The sequence below is a fragment of the Antechinus flavipes genome, chromosome 1 (genome assembly GCF_016432865.1).
Source record: "Antechinus flavipes isolate AdamAnt ecotype Samford, QLD, Australia chromosome 1, AdamAnt_v2, whole genome shotgun sequence".
Classification (NCBI taxonomy): Eukaryota; Metazoa; Chordata; class Mammalia; order Dasyuromorphia; family Dasyuridae; genus Antechinus; species Antechinus flavipes.
Window position 1 is genome coordinate 253,888,155 of NC_067398.1, and position 23,040 is coordinate 253,911,194.

General features: G+C 39.7%; 1 protein-coding gene across 1 annotated transcript in view; it reads left to right on the forward strand.

Moving 5' to 3' along the window:
- Positions 1–23,040, forward strand: part of TMEM184A (transmembrane protein 184A) — a 60,511-nt gene that overhangs the window by 34,731 nt on the left and 2,740 nt on the right. Inside the window, exons 4-9 of the mRNA XM_052000218.1 lie at positions 8,934–9,099; positions 15,934–16,024; positions 16,990–17,065; positions 17,164–17,255; positions 19,233–19,402; positions 21,026–21,223. Coding sequence (XP_051856178.1) covers positions 8,934–9,099; positions 15,934–16,024; positions 16,990–17,065; positions 17,164–17,255; positions 19,233–19,402; positions 21,026–21,223 — 793 coding nt within the window. The remainder of the gene's footprint in view (positions 1–8,933; positions 9,100–15,933; positions 16,025–16,989; positions 17,066–17,163; positions 17,256–19,232; positions 19,403–21,025; positions 21,224–23,040) is intronic.

Consider the following 23,040-nt stretch of genomic DNA (forward strand, 5'->3'; position numbering starts at 1 on the left):
GTTCTGGTCACTTCACTTAGTATCAGTTCATGTAATTCTCTCCAGGCCTCTCTGAAATCATCCTGCTGGTCATTTCTTACAGAACAATAATATTCCATAACATGCATATATCATAAGTTATTCAGCTATTTCCCAATTGATGAGCATCCATTCAGTTTCCAGTTTCTTGACACTACAAAAAGGGCTGCCACAAACATTTTTGCACATGTGGGTCTCTTTCCTTCTATTAAGATCTCTTTGCGATATAAGCCCAATAGAAACATTGCTGGATTGAAGAGTATTAAGCAACTCTTTCAGCCTGTGTCCTGCAGGGAAGGTCCCAACCTGTATTGGTTGAGGGAGTTTCTTTATCCATTGAAATCCCAGTCCCTATCCTAATCTCTCAAATAGGCAGTACTTAAACTGGGACTTGAAGGCAGGGTATGATTCAGAAAAGTGGTGAAAAGAGTGGAGATCATTCTAGGATGGAGGAATGAGAGGAGCAAAAGCACATGGGCAGAGAATAGAATGTAAGTTTCATGAGGACAAAATTTTTTTTTCCTTTGATTTTTATATTCTTAAGAGCGCAGACCTGGCATGTGGTAAGCAAATAAGAAATGCTTCTTATTTTATGATCTGTTTAGAGATAATGAATTGACCAGTTTGATTCCAAAAGAAAATTGTGAGGGCTGTGTTTATTAAAAACAAGCCAAGACATTATTTTAATGCAGACAATAGAGAGCCAGGGAAAGTTTTTGAGTCTGGGGACAGGGAGGAGTAGCATTGTGTATATCACAGTGAGAGAGAAAAGTATATGTTTTAGGAAGTTAGATCTGGTTGTGGAGTGATGGATGTGGAGAAATTATAAACAGGAGACTACTGAAATAATCCGGGTGAGAGGGTGATGAGAGCCTGGATTAATTAACAGATAATAAAAGGAATAATAATAGCTGCTCATTTTGTACTGTTTTATGGGCAAGCATCATATAGGGCAGGTAGTATGAGTATTATTATTTAACAAATAAGGAAAGGCCCCAGTAACTTGCTTGGAGTCACGAGGGAGGGCCAGTTTGAAGCACAAATTTTTCTGACTGAAGGATAAGAGGCAGAGACCCTGTGTTGTGTCAGGCCTTCAGTGCAGGTGGTGGTCAGCACCCCGTGAAAGAGAGACAGCCAGCTTCTCTGTTCCTCTGCTTCCCACCTGCTTGGGAACTCTGAAACCCTGGGGTGGGGAGCATGAGGGAAATGGGGTGAGCCCAGCCCTGAGCACCTGCTGCTGGAGCTGAGCCCTGTTGGGGGAGGGAAGGTAGGAGGGTGTCACAGGGATGGGGAAAGTTCCAACTGCCACTGCGTGATAGCACCAAGTAAAAAGGACTTTGCCCAAGCTCTGGGGAGGATGCCATCTGCCCCTCCTCCTTCACTTCCCCTCCCCCAGGCATAGGTGGATCAATCAGTTGTGCTGGGATGGAGAGTAGGAGATCAAGCTTTATGGAAAGTTCTTGTGATGACTTTAGTTCCTGGTTGGGATCCCCCCTCCCTATTATATTTTAAAAGTTAATTTATTTGTATTTGCTTAAATACAAAGCAGAAAATGAAACATTGGCATGTATACCAAACATAAAAGAGAATTCAAAATATGAGACAACAAATTTCCAATTCAAAAAAGCCTAAATAATAAATACTACACATTGTGTTCAGAGCTATTCATCTTTTCTTTGTTTCCTTGCAGGTTTTCTTTTGTTCTCTGCTAAGAACATTTTACTTTATTCTTTTTTTTCCCTTTTCTGATCCTCTACATCCCCTGAACAGACTACACAGTTAAGCAGAGATATATTTATACATACATATATATATACATGTATCCATATATATCTTTTCTGTTTCCTTGCAGGTTTTTTTTCTTTTATTCTCTGCTGGGGATATTTTACTTTATTCTTTTCCTCCCCTTTTCTGACCCTCCACATCCTCTAAGTAGAGTTGAGCAGAGATATATTTATACATACATATGTATATATACATGTATTTATATATATATATATACACACATACCTATGTAGTCATATACATCTATATAGGGCCATACTATGCTTCTTTGTCCCCCATTTCCCTGAAGGGGATAACATCATCCCTTCTAAATCCATGTATTTCTATATTTTTCTAAGTCTACCAACTCATCCCAGCCTTTTACTATCCAGTTATTTTAAATAGTCTAAAACAATATTATTAATATAATTTAACATTTGGTATGGTTTGCTTATTTTTCTATTTTAATTAAAGTTTTTTTTAGCTTTAATTTTATCTGAGATCAATGATTACTAGCCCTGCTTTTTTTTTCTAATAATTTTACTCCTGATCATTATTATATTTCTTCCTATCCTTTCATGGGGCAAAGAGATGAATCTGACCATCCAGCATTCAATAATCTAGATTTTGAAAATAATAGTAAGTCTTTGTATTTCTACAGCCTTCAGAAGCTCTGCAAAGTACTTTCACAACATCTCTACAAAGTTAACAAGGCAGGAATTATTATGCCTATTTAACAGATATGACAGCTGAAGCCAGACCTGCTTAACATTTAAGTTCACCTAGGAAGTTAATGTTAGAGCTGGGATCATAACAGAATTCTAGATGTACAGAATATTTTGAAACAATTTGACTTATATCCTCTCATAGGAGAAGTTGCAGAAATATCATTACTTTGGGGCAACTAGATGGCTAGCTGAGTACAGCATGGGAATCAAGAGGACCTGAGTTGAAATCTAGCCTAAGACATTTACTAGATGTGTGATATTGGGCAAGTCACTTAACCCTAATTGAGAAAGAAGATAAAAGAAGGAGAAGGAAGAAGGAGGAAAAAGAAGAAGAAGAAGGAAGAGGAGGAAAAAGAAGAAGAAGAAAAAAAGAAGGAGGAGGAGGAGAAAGAAGGAAAGAAGAAAAAAGAAAGGAAAGGAAGGAAGGAAGGAAAGAAGGAAAGGAGGGAAGGAAGGAAGAGATAAACTGTTTTCCCCATTTTATAGATGAGGAATATTATCCCCATAGGGACCACAGCTACTTCAAACAGAAGCCAGATTAAGAACTCAGGTCTCCTAATTCCAAGTTCTGTGTTAGTTTCCTTATTTTGTTGGAATAAGCTTGAGAGTTTCATTTGCAATTTTGGATCCCTAGCACCTAGGACAGTGCCTGGCATGCTGTAGGTCCTCCTAGATAAGTTACTCTTTGGTTGACTGATTGATTTAGCACCTGATTTTTTTTTTTTTTTTCTCATGCATCTATCAAGTTCCATGCATATAGTGGGAAACTAAATGTTGCAGTGAAGAAAGCACTCAGCCTGGAGTCAGGAAGATCTGTCAGCCTCAGATATTAGCTGTGTGACTCTGGGCAAGTCATTTAATGTCTGCTTGCCTCAGGTTACTCATTTATAAAATGGAGGTTGCTGTGAGGATAAATAAGAAAATGATTTTGGAAAGCAGTTAGCAGAATGCCTGGCTCACAGTAAGTGCCATATAAAGGTAGTTATTTTTATTAGAGATTATTATTAATAGCCAGTATTTGTTGATTAATTCATTTTTATTTTTATGTACCTGTTTACACATTGTACATTCCATGGTGATTAGGCTGAAGCCTTCTTATTGGCCCAATCTTGACTTAGGGAAAAATGGATAATTAGAATTGTAATGCATTTTTCTGATTATGTGTCAGTTACAGAATTTCAGAATTGGAAGGGACAATGGTGTCCATTTAATCCATCTTATAATACCATCATCCCCACCACCCCCCAAAATTGTACTAAAACGCATTCAAGTCGTCATCCATTCTTTGCTTAAAGACTTCTAGAAAGGGGGAACCCACTTATTTCCCAAGTTGCCCCATTCTACTTTTAGATAACATAATCATTATGAATTTTTTCCTTATAATAAACCAAACTTTTCCTCTTTGCAACTTCTGCCCCTTAGCTCTGTTTCTGCCCTTTTGGACCAAATAGAACAAGTCTAATCTCTTTTCTACATGACAATTCCTTAAGAGCTTTCATATTTTTGAGTCTTCTCCAGGTTGTAGTTCAGTAATGTCCTATTCAATTTGGGATTTTCATGGCAGAGATACTAGAGTGTTTTGCCATGTCCTTCTCCAGCCCATTTTACAGATGAGGAAACTGAGGCAAACAGGGCTAAGTGACTTGCCCAGGGTCCCACAGCTAGTAAGTATCTGAGGCCAAATTTGAACTCAAGAGAGATGAATTCTCCTGACTCCAGGCCTAGCTCTCTGTGCACTAAGTGCCTCTCTCTTTCTCTCTCTCTCTCTCTCTCATAATAGCTTTTTATTTTTCAAAATACATGCAAAGATAGTTTTCAACATCCATCCTTGCAAAATGTGGTGTTCCAAATTTTTCTCACTCCCTAGACAGCAAGTAATCCAATATAAGTTAAACATGTGCAATTCTTCTACACATATTTCCACATTTATCATGCTGTGCAAGAAAAATCAGATCAAAAGAGGAAAAATATAGCTATCTTCTTCTCCAGGCTAAACAACCCCAGATCTATCAACTACTCCTTCTATGGCACAGACTTTAGGTGATTCACTCTTCTGATTGTCTTTCTCTAGACATTTTTCTGCTTATTAGTATCCTGCCCAGAAAGTAGTGTCTCCATTTGAATACAATAAAATCATATTATACTTCCATTTAATTTATTCAACATCTACCTTATAAGATTGTTGTAAGGATAAAATGAGAAAATAATTGTAAAAACTTAGCACATAGTAAGTGTTAATTATTATTATTAGCTAATTATTTATATTTAATATTGTTAATGGGCCAGAACTCTGAACTTGCAACAAGGATTCTTACAAGGTGCTAAGTTAGTGGAATTGATGAGACAATGGTTATGTAGTTTAGCATGGTGATTAATAGTTCTCTAAGTTCAGTATGATTGATTGAATCTTACAACAAATAATGGTTTCTTAGTGATGTAATGATTGGTTTACACTCAGTATAGAGCATATATAAGCTGGGAGACAGAGACAGATTCATTCCATTGTCCACCTTTGTGGTGGCTGGAGGTTAAAGCACAAACCCTTGGATTTAGACTCACTTCATCTCACACCACCATGGTGGCCTGTCCTCTTGCATTTTCTCCACTAAAACCAAGTCCCCTTTGAAGGCCACGAGAAAGCTATCTGAGCTCCAGGCGAAGGAGACAATAAAGAATTTGGACTTTAACACTTGGCTATTCTTGTGGTGATTAATCTGCTGAAAAGAAGGCTGCCCCAAGACCTCCAGAAAACCACCAAGAAAATTGCATTAATATTAATCGGTTATTATTACTAGTCAATATTTGCGGATTAATTTTTATTTTCCATTCCTCTTTTACCTGTTAACATATTACATACCCTCTGGTGGTTAGGCTGAAGGCTTCTTTGGCCAATTAGGGAAGAGAGATAATTGCATTCACTAGAATGATGCTCCTTGGGCCAGTAGCTGTCAGTGCTGGGACAACTCTTTCCTTGTCTCATTACAGTTCCCCAGTGGGTTTGACTGGGTGGATGAAATACACAAGTTCCAACCCCAGAATTCAGTCTTAGATCTGGGGGCTGTCAACATTTTTCATCCCTTATCTTTTCTTTTTCAAAACCTTCTCCTCTAAGTCTGATCTCTGGGCATGTTCATACCCCTGACCACACTGAGGCTCTGCCTTTTAACGCTGAGAAAGACAAGGCAGGAGTCTTTGTGATGGGGGAAAATGGCCCACCCTAATACTGGAGAACTGACTTCTTACAGGGAGAGAGCCAGCCTCCTCCTTTCCATCCATCAGACACATGAAGGCCAGGGAACTTTTATGAAAGAATGTTCTTCTCCCCATTTTGGCCCTTTTCCTCCTCTTCCTCCTCCCTGGTGTGGTCCTTAGCTTTTGAGGTATAAAATTCTCCCTGTAAATTAAGTTCCACCATTGAATAAAAAATTTATCTCATTTTAAGCTAATTAAAAGTGACAAGACATAAAACTACTATTGCAAAACATGAACCATAACCATCAGGTTTATGTTTCAATAAAGGCTCTCAGCTTTTGTGCATTACTTAAATCTAATGAATATGAACAATATTTTGATGATAAAGAATGAGAACTGCTCAATTTAAGAAACTTTTGAGGGTAATTCCATGTACAGCTTTTGCCTCACTTTAGTCTTTAGAATCTAAGCACATTGTAAGATACAGCCCCATTATGCTCTAGATATAATCTTACCAGCACAGAGTAGACTAGGACTCTAATCTCCTTTTTCTATCGGGCTACTAACATGACCCAAAATTTCATTAGCTTGTTTTTGGATGGCCACATCACAATGTTGACATATTTCTAAGGTCACATCCACTTGAAGCTTCAAATAGCTTTTGGACAAACTTGTTGTCCCTGTTCCTCAAGTCACCCCAATTTTGTACTTGTAAAATCTATTTCTTGAGACTAAGTATGAGACTTTTCTTCTCTTACTATTCCATCTTATCAGTTCTAACTCCATATTCTAGCCTGTCGAGATTTTTTTTGTATGACAACTTCCCATTCAGTGTATTAGTCATCCCCATTCTCAGTTCATAAGGATGCTGTCTGTGCTTTAATTCAAAACTGATTTAAAAAATGTTAAATAGCATAGATCCTTGAAGCGTGTCCCTGGAGATCTCCTTACAAATGGTCAGCGGTTAATGGCATCTCTTTAAGTCTGGTCTTTCAAAACGGTACTCAACCCAGTTAATTGGGCTATTATCTAATTGTGGATTTGTTCAGCCTCAGATCTCTTTTGTAGGAATAATTGGAAACTTATTAGAGAAGTTGACATGTTCTGGGGGTCAGTGTCCTCATGTTCTCTCCAGCCTTTCCCTTTTAAAAGTCAGCTCTCTGAAAGAAATAGATAAACGAAAGGGGAAAAGTGACTGATAAGTCTTTGTGTATTTGCCCTTCTCAGAGATATTTACATCTTAAGGGTAGAAGGCAATTTTCATCTCATTCACTTATCAGACATTTATTAATAAGTCATTCAATCAGTAAATATTTATTAGGTGCCTACTGTGTGTCAGGCACTCTGCCAGGTACTAGGAATACAAAAACCAAAATGAAACCTAGCAACTGTACTTTAGGAATTTTACATTCTAGCAGGAAAACACATAAGCTTGAAGTATATGCAAGGTCTGTTCAAGAAAAATACAAGGTGCTATTCTCAGCAATACAATGATCCAAGACTACTCTGAAGGACTTAGGATGAAAAATGCTATCCATACCCAGAGAAAGAACTGATTGTGTCTGAATATAGATTGAAGCATACCTTTTTGTTTTTAAACTTTATTTTTCTTGAGTTTTTATAGAAATGCTTTGCATAGCTTCACATGTGATTTCTCAATGGGGAGGAAAAAAGGGAAGAAATCTAGAACTCAATACTTTAAAAACAAATATGAAAAATAGTTTTACCTGTAACTAGAATAAATAAAATGTTAAAAAAAAAACAAAAACTGAAGAACACAAGGTAATTTTGGGGAGGAGTTACTATTAACTAGAGGCAACAAGAAAGCCCATATATAGGATTTTGGTATAAAACATTTAGTTACTGGGCATGCAAAGATATTTTGTCCTTTATTATTTTTAATTCATAATATTTTATTTTCTAAATACATGTAAAGATAGTTTTCAGCATTCCTTTTTGAAAGACTTTGTGTTCCAAATTTTTCTCCCTCCTTCCATCACCTCCCTCCTTCCCCAAGATAGCAAGTAGTCTGATATAAGTTAAATATGTGCAATTCTTTTAAATATATTTCCATATTCATCATGTTGTGCAAGAAAAATCAGTAGGTCCATTACTCTTAAGGAGCTGAGTACAAACTCAAAGACTCTTAAGCATCTATTATATGCTGAGAATTGTGCTGCTACTGGGGATGTAAGGACAAAAAAAAAAGCCTTTCCTTCTCCTCATGAAGAGAAAAAAGAACCCACAAAATGTTTGTAGTAGCCCTTTTTGGGTGCAAAGAATTAGAAAATTAGTATATGCCCATCAATTGGGGAATGACTAAGTTATGGTATATGAAAGTAATGGAATATAATTGTCCTATAAAAAAATGAAGAACAAGCTGATTTTAGAAAGGCCTGGAGAGATTCACATGAACTGATGCTGAGCAAAACAAGAAGAACCAGGAATACAATATACATGATAGCAGCGGGATTGTGGGATGATCAATTATGACAAACTTAATTCTTCTCAGCGGTTTAGTGATCCAAGGCAATCCCGATAAACTCTGGATGGAAAATGCCATCCACATCAGAGAGAGAACTATAGAAACTGAATGTAAATCAACCTGTCCTATAATTCACTTTTTTTCTTTTTCTTCTGTTTTCCTTTTGTGGTTTTTTCCTTTTGTTCTGATTTTTTTCCCAATATGATTCATAAGGAAATATGTAAAAACAATATGAATGTAAATATATAACCAAAAATATTGTTTTTACATGTAGTTGGGGAAAATAAAAAGTAAAAAAGGAAAAAGAATATTCCTTAAAAAATTAGAAGTAAGTATTTGTGGTGGAGGCAAAGGAAAGATCAGAGCTCTAGAGGTCACTTGATCTAATTCTCCCTCTCCCCTTCATTTTATAATTGAAGAGACTGAGGCCCTGAGATGTTAAGTGATTTTCCCAATTTCATACAGGTAATAAGAATCCGAATGGAGATTTGCACCCAAGTCCTCTGTCCGGGATTCTTTCCACTACAACAAGCTGCCTTTCAAATTCTCTTAAGATAATTTTGAGGAAGGAGATAATACTTTCAGCTACAGTAGAGTTGGAGGGGACTTCCCTATACCCCTCACATTGTAGGTGGGGCCCCTTTACTGGGCACAAAACTGTTTCTAATATTAGGTATGCAGTAGATACTCAAAGTGGGGAAGGAGCACATCTAGTCCGACCTGCTTTCTTCTTACCTTCCCATTAGATCTACCTGCACCTGAGATTCTACACCGTGCCCAAAGAACAGCGTTATATTATCCGCCTCCTCTTCATCGTCCCCATCTATGCCTTTGACTCCTGGCTCAGTCTCCTCCTGCTCGGAAGCCATCAATACTATGTCTATTTCAACTCAGTGCGGGACTGCTACGAAGGTGAGCCTCTGCCGGGATGCCGGGATGCCAGGAGAGATTTCCAGATGGGTCCTGGGGTGAATTAGGGAAACTGAGCCTTCAGAAAAAGAGGGATCTGAGAGATCTCATAGACCTGAGAGGGATCTGAGAGATCACATAGAACTGTGAGGGATCTGAGAGATCACATAGACCTGAGAAGGATCTTAGAGATCACATAGAACAGTTAAAGGATGTTAGAAATTGCATAGAACCATGAGGGATCTGAGAGATCATATAGAACTGAGAGTGATCTGAGAGATCGCATAGAACTGAGAGGGATCTGAGAGATCACATAGATCTGAGAAGGATCTTAGAGATCACATAGAACAATTAAAGGCTGTTAGAAATTGCATAGAACCATGAGGGATCTGAGAGATCATATAGAACTGAGAGTGATCTGAGAGATCGCATAGAACTGAGAGGGATCTGAGAGATCACATAGAACTGTGAGGGATCTGAGAGATCACAAAGACCTGAGAGGGATCTGAGAGATCACATAGAACTGTGAGGGATCTGAGAGATCACAGAGACCTGAGAAGGATCTGAGAGATCACATAGAACAGTTAAAGGATGTTAGAAATTGCATAGAACCATGAGGGATCTGAGAGATCATATAGAACTGAGAGTGATCTGAGAGATCGCATAGAACTGAGAGGGATCTGAGAGATCACATAGAATGGTGAGACATGTTAGAAATCGCATAGAAGTGTGGGAGATCTGAGAGACTGCATATAACAATCTGGGGAATACGTACCCTCAAGAGTACAAGAAGTTTGTTAAGAAGATTTCAGGGAATATTTGGTAAATAAACCTATATTGTCCTACTGAAATTAATTAATTGATTGCTTTATTTTATTTCTTGTTTTCTTACACACAGTAAATATCTTATACATGGTAAAACTCTATTTTTGTATGCAATGGTATAAGATAAATACCAGAATTTATTTCCTTTTACATCTGTCTCTTCATTTTCATATATTCCTACATATAATTTATTTACTTTAATATTGAATAGAAAATAAGAAAAAGTTTAACAAAAACCAGGGGGTAGGGGAACAAAAAGGATTGATACATCCTGATAAAAAATCACAGGAGTTGGAAGTTCAGAGGCTAACTTTTATTGTTGCTGTTGTTTAGTTGTTGGGAGTCGTGTCTGACTTATAACCCCCTTTAGGGTTTTCTTGGCAGAGACATTGGAGTGGTTTGCCATTTCCTTCTCCAAGCTTATTTAATAGATGAAGAAACTGAGGCAAACAGGGTGAAGTGACTTGTCCAGGTCATACAGCTAATATATGAACTCGGGTTTTCCTGACTCTAGGTCTAGCATTCTACTTTGCACCTAGGCTATCTATGTTTTTCAGTCTTATGTGAAAAAAGAATATCCTTACAATTAATTTATTAATTAATCCTTACAATCCCAAAAAGGAAGCTTTCAAACTTTCCCTTAAAGAAGGAAATAAGCACTTATTAAACACTTACTATGTACAAGGCACTGTGATATTTTTTTAATAGGTCATTATCTTCCATTTGATCCTCAGAACAACCCTGAGTGGTAGGTGATGCTATTATGCCCATTTTAGAGTTGGGAAAACTGAGGCAGGCAGCTGTTAAGTAACTTCCTCAGGGTCACAAAAGCAGTAACTGTCAAGAATCCAAATTTCAATTCAGGCATTCCTGACCCAGCATTCTTTCCACTAAGCCATAGAGCTGCCTCTAGAAAAGATATCCTCTAATGAAGAATACTATTGAAAGAGAACCTTCACTCCACTTTTGGATAAATATTAAGAAAGGTCTTCTTCATGTCAAGCTCTCTTTGCATCTCTTCAGTTTCTGATTATTGCTCCTATTCTACCCACTGGAAGGAATTGCAGCGAGTCCAGTCCCTCTTCCATAGAACAGCCCTTTTTTCAAGTCAGAAACAAAATCCCAACTAAATTTTCTATTCCTCAGGTTTAAACATTTCCAGTTCCTTCAGTCAATTTTCCTATGACATGATCTATGGGGAGAGGAGGGACTTTTATAATCATGGTCTTCTATACAATCTCCAGCTTTTCATTCATTGACATATGCATTCATCCATTCATGCATTCATTTATGACATTTGAAAAAAATTTTGGGTTCCAAATTCTCTCCCTCTTTACTGCCCCTTCCCCACCTAATAAAGTATTAATCATATATGTGAAGTCATGCAAAACATTGATCAACAGCTTTATTTATACATTTATACATTGGTTCATCCATTTATTTATTGATATTGAATTCCAAATTTTCTCTGTCTTCCCTAACTTTACCAACCCAGTATATCAATTATACACGTGAAGTCATATAAAACATTAATCTGTGGCTATAATTCACTTATTTATGACGTTCATTTTGTAAAAATTTTGACAAATTCTCTCTTTCCTCCTCCTTCTAAAATATCATTTATACATGTGAAATCATGAAAAGCACTGATCTCCAGCTTATCAGTGCCCCTTAGGCCAACAAGAGGTGATCACAGGACTTCAAATGTGGTTTTACCAAAGTAGAACTCAGAAGCATTATCACCTCCCTCAATCCTTTACACTGGGCGTCTTGTACTACAACCTAAGATAGCACTTAGCCTTTTTGGATGCTAGGTTGTTACCAGTCCTGATGTCTATACGACATTACAGCAATTTGCATTAAAACTGTCGAATTTTTTTTCTTTGACCTCTAGCTATATCTCCCCTTCTCCTGCCTTTACAAATCAGATTTATTTATTTCTTATTTTTTATTTTCTTTAAAAAATTTTTTCCTGAGGCAATTAGGGTTAAATGACTTGGACAGAGCCATACTAGTTAAGTATTAAGTGCCAGAGGCTAGATTGAACTTTCTCCTAACTCCAAGCCTGGTGCATTATCCATTGTGCTATCTAATTGTCCCTACCTTTTAAAAAATTATTCTTTTAGAGATTTATTTTTAAAGTTTAAGAAGTAAGACTTTACATTTATCCCTATTGTATATCATCTTGAATGCAGCACAAGCTCCTAGCCTAATAGTGAGATCATTTTAGATCCTAACTGCCTTATAGAACACTTTAACTATCCTTCCTCTGTTTATGTTATCTATAGGTTTGACAAGCATGTAACCCAAACCTTTGTCCAAATCACTGACAAAATGTTAGATTAGGCCAGATCTGTGGACCTCTTTCTAAAGTTGACATCTAACTGCCAAAAAAAGATGATGTTATGAGCCTTTTGTTTTATTTTTAATAGAATTTTATTTTTCCAAATATATGTATAGTTTTCAATATTCATTTTTGTAAAACTCTGTGTTCCAAATTTTTCTCCCTCCTTCCCCTCTCCCTCCCTTAATTAAACATGTGCCATTTTAAAAAACATTTCTATATCTGTTGGGTTGTACAAAAAAACTCAGATCAAAAGGGTTTGAAAAAACCACAAGAAAGAAAAAAAAAACAAGCAAACTACAACAACAAAAAGATAAAAATACTATACTTTGGTTCACATTTAGTCTCCATAGTTCTCTCTTTGGATGTGGATGGTACTTTCCATCCCAAGTCTATTGGAATTGCCTTGAATCACCTCATTGTTAAAAAAGAGCCAAGTCCATCACAGTTGATCATCATATAATCTTCTAGTTGCTGTGTACAATGTTCTTTTGAACCCTTCAATTTACAAAGAAAGATCTAAGAGGTCTGGAGAGTGGAAGTCATTTGGCCCATGTCACATAGCTGAATGTCAAACTCATGTCCTCTGACTCTAAATTGACATTTTTCCACTATAGAATACTGATTCTCTGCTATATGCAAGAGATATGGAACTGGGCCAGCTTGGACTTCCAGCAGCATCTCAGCAAATTGGTTTTGTTTCCATGGCCAGGATGCCTCTGGGATTTTGGTTTTGTTTTCGGTTGGATCTATCAAGGGAGCCATCCTCCCCTCTCCTCCCCCTCCCCTTCTCCCTCTCCCTTTCCCTCTCCTTCTCCTTGTCTCTCTTCCTCTCACTCTCCTTTTTTTCTCCCTCTCCCTCTCCCTCTTACTCTTCCTCTCCCTCTCCCTTTCCTTCTCCTTCCCTCTCTCTCTCTCTCTCTCTCTCTCTCTCTCTCTCCTCTCTCTCTCTCTCTTCTCTCTCTTTCTCTCTCTTCTCTTCTTCCTTCCCTTTTTTCCTCTTTCTGCCTCTTTCCTTCTTTCCCTTTTGGATGCCTATACATACTTACGTGCTCTCTCTCTGTCTCTGTCTCTGTCTCTCCCCCTCCTCTTCTTCCTTCTCTTTTTTTCCTCCTTCTGCCTTTTTCCTTCTTTCCCTTTTGGATACCTATACATTCTCTCTCTCTCTCTCTCTCTCTTTTCTCTCTCTTCTCTTCTTCCTTCCCTTTTTTCCTCTTTCTGCCTCTTTCCTTCTTTCCCTTTTGGATGCCTATACATACTTACGTGCTCTCTCTCTGTCTCTGTCTCTGTCTCTCCCCCTCCTCTTCTTCCTTCTCTTTTTTTCCTCCTTCTGCCTTTTTCCTTCTTTCCCTTTTGGATACCTATACATTCTCTCTCTCTCTCTCTCTCTCTTCTCTCTCTCTCTCTCTCTCTCTCTCTCTCTGTCTCTGTCTCTCTCTTTCTCTCTCTCTCTCTCTCTCGCTCTTTCTCTTTCTCTCTCTTCTCTCTCTGTCTCTGTCTCTGTCTCTTTTTCTCTTTCTCTCTCTTCTCTTCTCTCTCTCTCTCTCTCTCTCTCTCTGTCCCTCTGTCTCTCTGTCACTCTCTCATACACAGTTCTTAAGCCAGCATTGATAACATGTTTTTATTACAAAGGACCCAATTCAATTCAATAAACACTTTTTAAGAATTTATCCAGCCCTGGAACTAGGAGAACCTGAGTTCAAATTCAGTCTCAGGAACTTATTAGCTGTGTGATCCTGTGCAAGTGATTTAACCATGATTGCTTTCCAAAAAAAAGGGGGCGGGATGGAAGAAGATAGGAGTAATAATATACAGTCTCTACTTCCAAAGGTTTCTAATCTTATAATAGTGATGATATTTACATTAGTAAATATAATAGAAAACAGAGTGAGAAGTTATGAGTGGTAGAACAAAGCATTTTGAAAATTCATAAGAACTGAGCTTTATAATAACTTATAATGAACAAAAACAGTTTCCTCACAACTGTGAGAAGTAGGTAGTTTTAATATTGTTCCCATTAGATAGATGGGGAAACTAAGGCTTAGAGAACTTAAATTACCTATTCTGAATCACATATATGTAGTAAATGGAAGAAGTTGGATCCAAACCAGGACCCTTGATTCCAGTCTTGCACGCTTTCTTCTATATCATGCCATTTAAATAGGAAGAAAACAAGCATTTGTTAAGCACTCACTATGTACCAGGCACTGTCCAAATTGTCTAAATCTGACAGCAATCCTATGAGTTGGGTAAGGAGCTACCATTATGCCCATTTTACAGATGGGGAAACTGAAGCAGACAATGGTAATGTGACTTGTCTGGGATAACACAGCTAAAAAATATCTGGGGAACTCAGATTTTCCTTACTTGAGGCCCAGAACTCTCTATCCCCTGTACTATCTAGGGCTGAGATTGAGTTTAGAAGTGCAAAGTCACCTAGTTCCCTACACTGATGAAACCATAGCTTCAATTTCCCCCAAAAGATACTTATCTCACAGATTTGTAAGGACTAAAAAGATAATATATTTAAAGTACTTTGCAAATTTAAAGATGCTGCTATAAATGTCATTTTTAGGGCATGGAGGGATGGAAGACATAAAAGGCCTGAAAATTAATTTAAAAAAAATTTTTTTTGATAGTATTTTATTTTCCCAAATACACACAAAGGTAGTTTTCAACATTCACCCTTGCAAAATCTTGTGTTCCAAATTTTTTTTCCCTCCCCAAGACAGCAAGTAATCCAGTATAGGTTAAATATGTGCGGTTCTTCTGAACATATTTCCATATTTATAATGCTGCTCAAGAAAAATAAGATCAAAAGGGATAAAAGTACTAGAAAGAAAAAAAACAACAACAAACGATAAAATTACTATACTTAGCTCCACATTCAGTCTCCATAGTTCTCCCTCTGGATGTAGATGGCATTTTCCATCCCAAGATTATTGGAATTATCTTGAATCACCTCATTGTTGAAAAGAGCCAAGTCCATCACAGTTGGTCGGGATAAAATTTTTTAAAACTATGTGCCTTTTTGAAGAAAAGGAGAGATTTAAGGGAAGAGAGATTTGGTGCTGGTTTTGGCGATCTATCCTTGTGCAACTCCATGTAGTTTATATTCTGAGAGTGACTTGTTCAGTCATGTCTGACTCTTTGTGACCTTGTGGGCCTTACTATCGATGGGATTTTCTTGGCGAAGATACTGGAGTGGTATGCCGTTTCCTTCTCCAGTGGATTAAGACAAACATGGTTAAGTGTCCTGATTATACAACTAGTAGTGTCTGATTTGAGTTCAGGGCTCCCTGACTCTAGGCCCAGCATTCTATCCACTGAGCTTCCTTGCTGCCATCTGATAAATTAGTTTTCTATTTCAAACAGTCTGCTGAAATTTATTTGGTTGAAGAGAACCCACTGCAGAGGGGCATAGGAAAAAAAGGAACAAAGGGCAAGGGTAGAGGACCCTCAGAGTGTCATCCAAAATGGCTAATTCTCATCCCATGTATTAAGAGGATCTAAAGAATCTCTTGTTTGGGGGTACATTGTGCCAGCTTCTCAAAGCTGAGCCTCCCCATATAGCTAAGAAGTAGGTGGAATGTAAATACAGGATTTTGTAGTTTCTCCTCCAACTGCTTATCTATTTGTCTTTCTTTCCATCTGTCTGTCCTTGCCAGCATTTGTCATTTACAGTTTCCTGAGCCTCTGCTTTGAGTACCTAGGAGGTGAGAGTGCCATCATGGCTGAGATCCGTGGGAAGCCTATCAGGTAAGTCATTAATCCAGGGGTCCTCAAACTTTTTAAATAGGGGATTAGTTCACTGTCCCTCAGACTCTTGGAGAGCTGGACTACAGTAAAAACAAAAACTTTGTTTTGTGGGCCTTTAAATAAAGAAACTTCATAGCCCTGGGTGAGGGGGATAAACGTCCTCAGCTGCTGCATCTGGCCCACAGGCAGTAGTGTGAGGACCCCTGCATTCATCAATCAGTAGCACAAGTAAGAAGTACCACTATGTTCTAAGCACTGGGCTTACAAAGTTAAAAATGAAGCAGTTCCTATTCTCAGACTGCTTTCGCATGTACCCAGGTGTCCTGGATCCTGAGAAAAGCAAGCAGACCACGAACTGAATCCAAACTAAGAAACCTGAAATATTTCAAACAATGTTGTTTCCAGGAAATTATTTTACTGTATCTTTTGTTTTTTTAATTACATAAAGTGATGAATATTTCACTCTCTCTTTCCCTGTCCAATGAGCTGTGTCTGGTAGCAAAGAATGGGAAAAAAAGGGCAAAATTTTAAACAAAACCAACCAACATGTCAGTTATAGCTAATGGTATATATAATATTCCATATGACCCCCTACTTCTGCAAAGGGAGCAGTGTCAGGCAAGAGATCTAAAAGAACTATCTTTCCCTTTTTTTGTAGTTGTATTTCTCTTAAAATTTCAAAGAATGAAAAGCTTGAAGAGACCTTCAGTTTCATTCATTCTAACAGTGACCTTCATTTTATAGAAAGGCTGGGTATCAGATCTGAGACTAGAACCCAGTTCTTTTGATTCCCAATTCATTTGTCTGAGGGAGCACAGAACCAGAATTTGGCCCATTTGGGTCTCCCAAGCCCCCCTGCCTGCACACACTCTGCCCGATTTTTTCCCCTTTCCTGCTGTGGGTTTCCAGCTGCTACGCAGCCCCTGTGCCCGCTCCCACGGGTTGTATTTCTCTCTGGTTCCTAGGTCCAGCTGTTTTTATGGCACCTGCTGCCTGCAGGGGATGTCCTATTCCATCGGTTTTCTTCGGTTCTGTAAACAGGTGAGTGACGGGGACAGCCAGGCTTGGTCTGGGGTAGGGGCCGGCCCTCCGGGAACACGGAGCTACCTTTAGCTATGTTCCCTCCTCTCTTTTCACAGGCCACGCTGCAGTTTTGTATTGTGAAGCCCGTCATGGCTCTCATCACCATTATCCTGCAGGGGTTTGGCAAATACAACGATGGAGATTTTAAGTAAGAACATGACAAGTAGAAGCAAGGGGGTGAGAGAGGGCCAAGAGTGACGAACTGGGGCTCCTTGGCTTGAGTTTGGGAGCCGTGATGGGGGCAGTCATCCATTTTAAAATGAGAACTCTTGGGGGCTGCCTAGGTTAGTAATGACATTTCATCCAATTAATGGTTGTTGCTGTTGAGTTATTTCAGTCCTGTCTGACTTTGGGGGCTTTTTTGGCAAAGATATAGGGAGTGGTTTGCCATTTCCTTCTCCAGCCCAGTTTACAGAGGAGGAAACTGAGGCAATTTGAGTGAGTTGCCAGACTCACACAGCCGCTTTTGATTTCAGTTCCTCCAGGCTGCAGGTCCAGTGCTCTTTCCATTATAGCACTCAGCTCCCATTCAGTTCGTAGGGTTGTAGATTGAGAGCCATAAGAGGCCATTGATCCAGATCCCTTATTTTACACGTGAGGAGAGAGGCATGGAATGATTAGGTGACTTAGCAAGGCCTCCCAGGTAGTGTCGGAGGCAGGATTTGAACTGATATTAGCTCCTTAGGGCGCTCTTTCAATCACCCCCTGCTTCCCCAGTCTAATTCAGTTCGCTTCAGTCCAACCCGCAGTACATGTCTCACCCTGGGCGCTAGATTTGGGGGAATACAAATCCAAAGCATAGGAGTGTACGGCTGCCCAGAGAAGACCCCAGGCGCAGGTATTGGAATCAACAAAGTACCCGCAGGGCACGTCCCGGGAAGCTCAGCCAAGGCTTCCTGCAGAAGGCGGGACTCTAAGGGGCTGAGGGGAGGATCTGTCCTGGCCACAGAGATAGCCAGTGAAAGTGGGGCAGTAGGAATGGGGGGTCCGAAGGCCGGCGTCTTGGGACCCCCGTGTGTGTGAGAGGGAGGAATGGGGAGTAAAACCGATGGAGGCAAGCAGGGAAGGCTTTGAATGCAGCAATGAAAATGGAACAATATGGGAGGGAAGCCCAAATAATCCGAAAAAGGCATCAGGAAAGACCCACTAAAGTGGGGGAAGAAGGCCTCTGAGCTGTGCTTTGAAGGAACAAAGGAGTTCTATAAGCCAGAATTAAGGAAGAGAATGTAGCAGCAACGGGAGACACTCGGCTCAAACTAATGGAGGCTGAGAAAACAGCCAAGGGGGAGCTAAATGAATAAAGCACTAGCTCTGGAGTCAGAAGGGCCTGAGTCCAAGTCCAGCCTCAGATACTTATTAGTTGTATGACCCTGGGCAAGTCATATAACTCTAGGTGCCTCAAAAAAGAGAGAGATAAATAGCCTACAGGCCATTTTGATTTGAATATAGAATTTCTGAGGGGGTAGAATCAGACAGAAGAGATTAGTTGGAGCCAAATTGTGAAGGACTTTGCTTTAAATGCCAGAGGGAATGGTATTTTATTGTGGAGGCAATAGGGAGCCACTGAAACTTCTAGAGAAGAAGGTAACACAATCGCACCTGGGTTTTCCAAAAACTATTTTAAAAACTCCGGGAAAATATAAAAAGAAAAAATTTGGTCCCAACACTTAGCCAATCAATCAGTAGCCAATGGATACCTACTGTGTCAACTTCTGCACTAGGGATTCAAATGCAAAAAAAAATAGTCCTTCCTCTTAGAGAACTTATATTCTAACCTTAAAATATAAAAAGAATGTACACACATCACATGCAAGAATAGCAAGAACATTGGTAAAGAGAGCAGGCTATTATACTGTAAACTAAATACCTTGTGGAGAGGAGATAGAAATTACACAGCTAGTAAGTGTTAAGTGTCTGAGGTCAAATTTGAACTCAGGTCCTCCAGGGCCTGTGCCCTATTCACTGAGCCATCTAGTTGCCCCAGAGAAGGGAAGCACCCTGAGCTAGACATGAGCAGTAAATCCACGTTGGGAAGTAAGTTGGAGCTGGAGTTAGGGAAGGTGAGGCTCCCTGGGGACTTGCACGGCAGGAAGAGCCTGTGATTGTTCTCTCTCTTTGCCCCTAGTCCCCGCACTGGCTATCTCTACGTCACCATTGTCTACAACTTCTCCGTGAGCCTGGCTCTCTATGCCCTCTTCCTTTTCTACTTTGCCACCAGTGACCTCCTCCGACCCTTCGAGCCCGTCCTCAAGTTTCTCACCATCAAGGCCGTCATCTTTCTCTCCTTCTGGCAAGGTGGGTAAGGATGGAGAAAGTGAGGTTGCTCACCTTTCTTTTCTGACTTCTACTGTATAGCAAGGAAGAGAGAAACAGCAGAAAAAATGCCCTCTAGAGCTATTTCAGCCCAGCACTTGAGCATGCAATTAGGATGGAGGAAGTAAGGGAAGTTGGAAGGGGATTCCTTTAAGAAGGCAATGGAAACTCCAGAGGAAAACTAATGAAGTCTGAGTATAGATTTTATTTTTTCTGGATTTTGGTTTGTTGTTGTTGTTGATTTTTTTTTTTTTTTTTGCAACTTTTACATGATTTTACATGTCTAAATGATGAGTAGGGGATAGATCAGAACGAGGAAGCAAATTCAGAACTCAGAATTTAAAAAGTTATAAATAAATGATTTTTTAAAAAATAAGGCAATGGACTATAGTGGAAAGAGCCCTAGTTTTATAGTCAGAATTCTCAGCTCTACTACTTTCAAGTTTTGTGATTTAGAGCAAGTGACTTCATTTTTCTGAGCCTTGGTTTCTCTATCTATAAAATGGACCATTAATAATGCTTACACTATCTACTTCACAGGGAAAAAATGCATTACAAAGCACTATATAAAGATTTATTATGACATCTTCACCTACCTTCTCTATTATAGGTAGAGAAACAAGTCCAGAGAAAAGAATAGTGATTAAAATGCATAAAGCAACGCAGCTTGAACCCATATGACCCTATAAACAAAGACTTTTTTTGTTCTTTTCAAAATATTCTTAATTTTCTGCTTTTATCTTAATAGTGGGACTCACATCTCTCCAAAAAGAACCCATTTGTGCACGGCTCATTACTCTGTGTGTCATCTGAGTTTCAGATATACCTGCAGTACTGTGCGGGGGGCAGTGAAGGTGGTAGGGCTCATGATAAGGACAGGAGGTTGTTAGTGATGTAGTGGATAGAGCCTGGGTTGTGGAGTCAGGAGAACCTGAATTCAAATTTGCCCTCAGGTACTTACTAGCTATGTGAGCCTGGGCAAATCATTTAACCCCATTCGCTTCCTCACTAAAATAATATATGTGAGTGATGTAAGTGATATAAGATATATGTTATAGAAAATGAAATACATATATACATACATATGATAGAGTGATAGAAGTGATATATATGTGATAGAAAATATATGAATGATGTGAGGAAGAGGTCATTTCTGACTGGAGTAATTAAAGAAGGAATAAGAGAAGGTATGACCACACCTGGACAGGGTGGTCCACGGGCAGATCTGCAACTAGAGTGGTAAGAACAAAGATTGGTTCAGGGTACTAAACTTTTGAGGGTGCCAGTTGATTGAGGAAACATTTCTTCTACTTAGCTCCCTACCCTGCATCCCCAGCTGTGGGTAAGAAATCCTTCATATCCTGGTGTTCCAAAATTAACTTTCTTCTACATCCCAGGATGACTCGCCATCCCCCGCCACACACCCCTTATCCCAGGTATAAAATTCCCAGTTAGAACTCTGTACTTTTTGCCATGCCATAGGGAATGAATAGAGTTCGTTTTCTGTTTTGGGACACCTGAACCCCCTCTTTTGTGCTGGGGGGGCCCGGGTAGCCGAGTCTCTCCATCTCTCTCCACATTTCTGGCTCGATGTTGCTCCCACAGGGATGCTGCTGGCCATCCTGGAGAAGTGTGGCGTGATCCCAGAGGTGCAGATCATCGACGGGAACGAGGTGGGGGCTGGAACGGTGGCTGCTGGCTACCAGAACTTCATCATCTGCATCGAGATGCTCTTTGCCTCTATTGCCTTACGCTACGCCTTCACGTGCCAGGTGTACTCCGAGAAGAAGGAAAACTCACCAGGTACGTGGCCCGGGCTCCCCCAAAGGCAGAAGGGGTGGCTGGTACAGGGGCCTGGCAGCTTGTGGAGCACCTGACTGCTGTGTCAGAGGATCCCGTAAAGCTCAGGAACTGGCAGGTCAAGGCTGGCCAGACAAATTGGTGTTTTCTGAGGTTTTGCCTCCTTATCGGGAAAGCCTTGGCCAAATATCTGAGGCTGGACAGAGGTTGGACACCAGTGAATTCTACAGTTGGCCTGGGTGACTAAAAATAGGGATCAGAGTAAGAAATTCATTTGCAGTATAGATCTCGTCCTGGAAAAGCCTTCTCATTTAATCCCATTTTGCCATTAAGCAATTACCAAAGTTCATGTAGAAGCAGAATTTGACCTCAGTTCCCCTGATTTTTTGAGATCCTATGCTGTAGGTGGTAGGGATGGGCTGTGAGCCTGGAAGACCTGGGCTCAAGTGCCATTTCTGACCCATATTGGTACAGGAATCTGGATAAATCACCTAACTTTTCAGTGCTCTCATTCTCAGAGACTGGAAGTTGTAAAGAGGGTGCCCATTTGCCCTGATAATGGGAGTTTCCTCATCCAGGAATCCCGTATTGATTAAAATTAGAAGTTTATTTCCTATCCCTATCTTTTGGCCCCAAATTCAATGGATTTTTATTTCTGCCACACCAAACTCTGATAGAGATTTGGAGAAGGAACTTAGCTCAAAGGCTGAGCAGTCCCTGATGACCAGAACGAAGTGGAAACCGAGAGAAGATTGCTCCCAACTAGAATGGCCTCAGATTTTGAATAGTAATTCTTATGCCCCTTCTGTCGGTGGGTCATTTCTGTGGGCAGCAGCATGCTCCCAAATGGGCAGGAAAGCAGTTACTGGAAAGGATAGGGTTGCTTGATTACACCCCAGTGAAGGGCTAGTCTCTGTTTTTGAGGGTTTTTTCTATTAAAAATCCCAAGCAAATGATTGCTTTGGTTCAGCACCACAGGCATAGAAGCAGTCATACTCTGCGCAGAGATATAAGTAAGAAACCAACCAAATACCAGGGTAAGGGGTCCTCCTGGGTCACACTTCGAGAAATGCCTCTTCAGAAACAGTTCACTTAAGAAGTGATTAGATCCAAAGGACTGAGACTAGCTGTTCTGGTCTCCCATGGGTATAGAACAAGAGGTAATGAACTCAAATTGCAGTCAGAGAGTTTTCAAGAAGTTATAAGCCACTTTTTGAATCATAAGGGTTGTGATTAAGCTACTGGACTCAGGGGAAAAAGTCATATTACTGTAGTTCTCCCAACAACTCTGTGAAATAGGTATGACAAATATTACTGTTTTCATTTGACAGATAATAATAGCTAGTTGTCCCTGACACTCACTATCTGTGGGATCATGGGAAAATCCTTTAACCCCTCTGAGACTCAGTTTGCTTTTCTGTAAAACCAAGATAATATCTGTAGTCTCTACCCCATTAGGTTGGTTTGAGGCTCGAAGGAGATTATGTATGGCACTTGAGAAACTCTTGAGCTCTATACAAAAGCCACTTATCATTATCTTTAAGAGTAAAAGAGGCATTCAACCGTTTTGAGATGGCCTTAAGTGCTGGTTGGTTCAGAGACAGGGAGCTAGACCAGGAGACAGAATTGGGTCTGTCCCCTTCCCCCATTTCAGAACTAGAGACAGAATCAGAGGATGTATACAATGAGAGGAGATCTCAGCAGCCTCGAGTCCAACTTATCCCTGCAAAGAAATCACAGCATAACATATTTGACATCTAATCTCTAATGGGATGGAACAACACAGAACCAGTACTGCCTTGGGAGTCAGAGGACTGGGC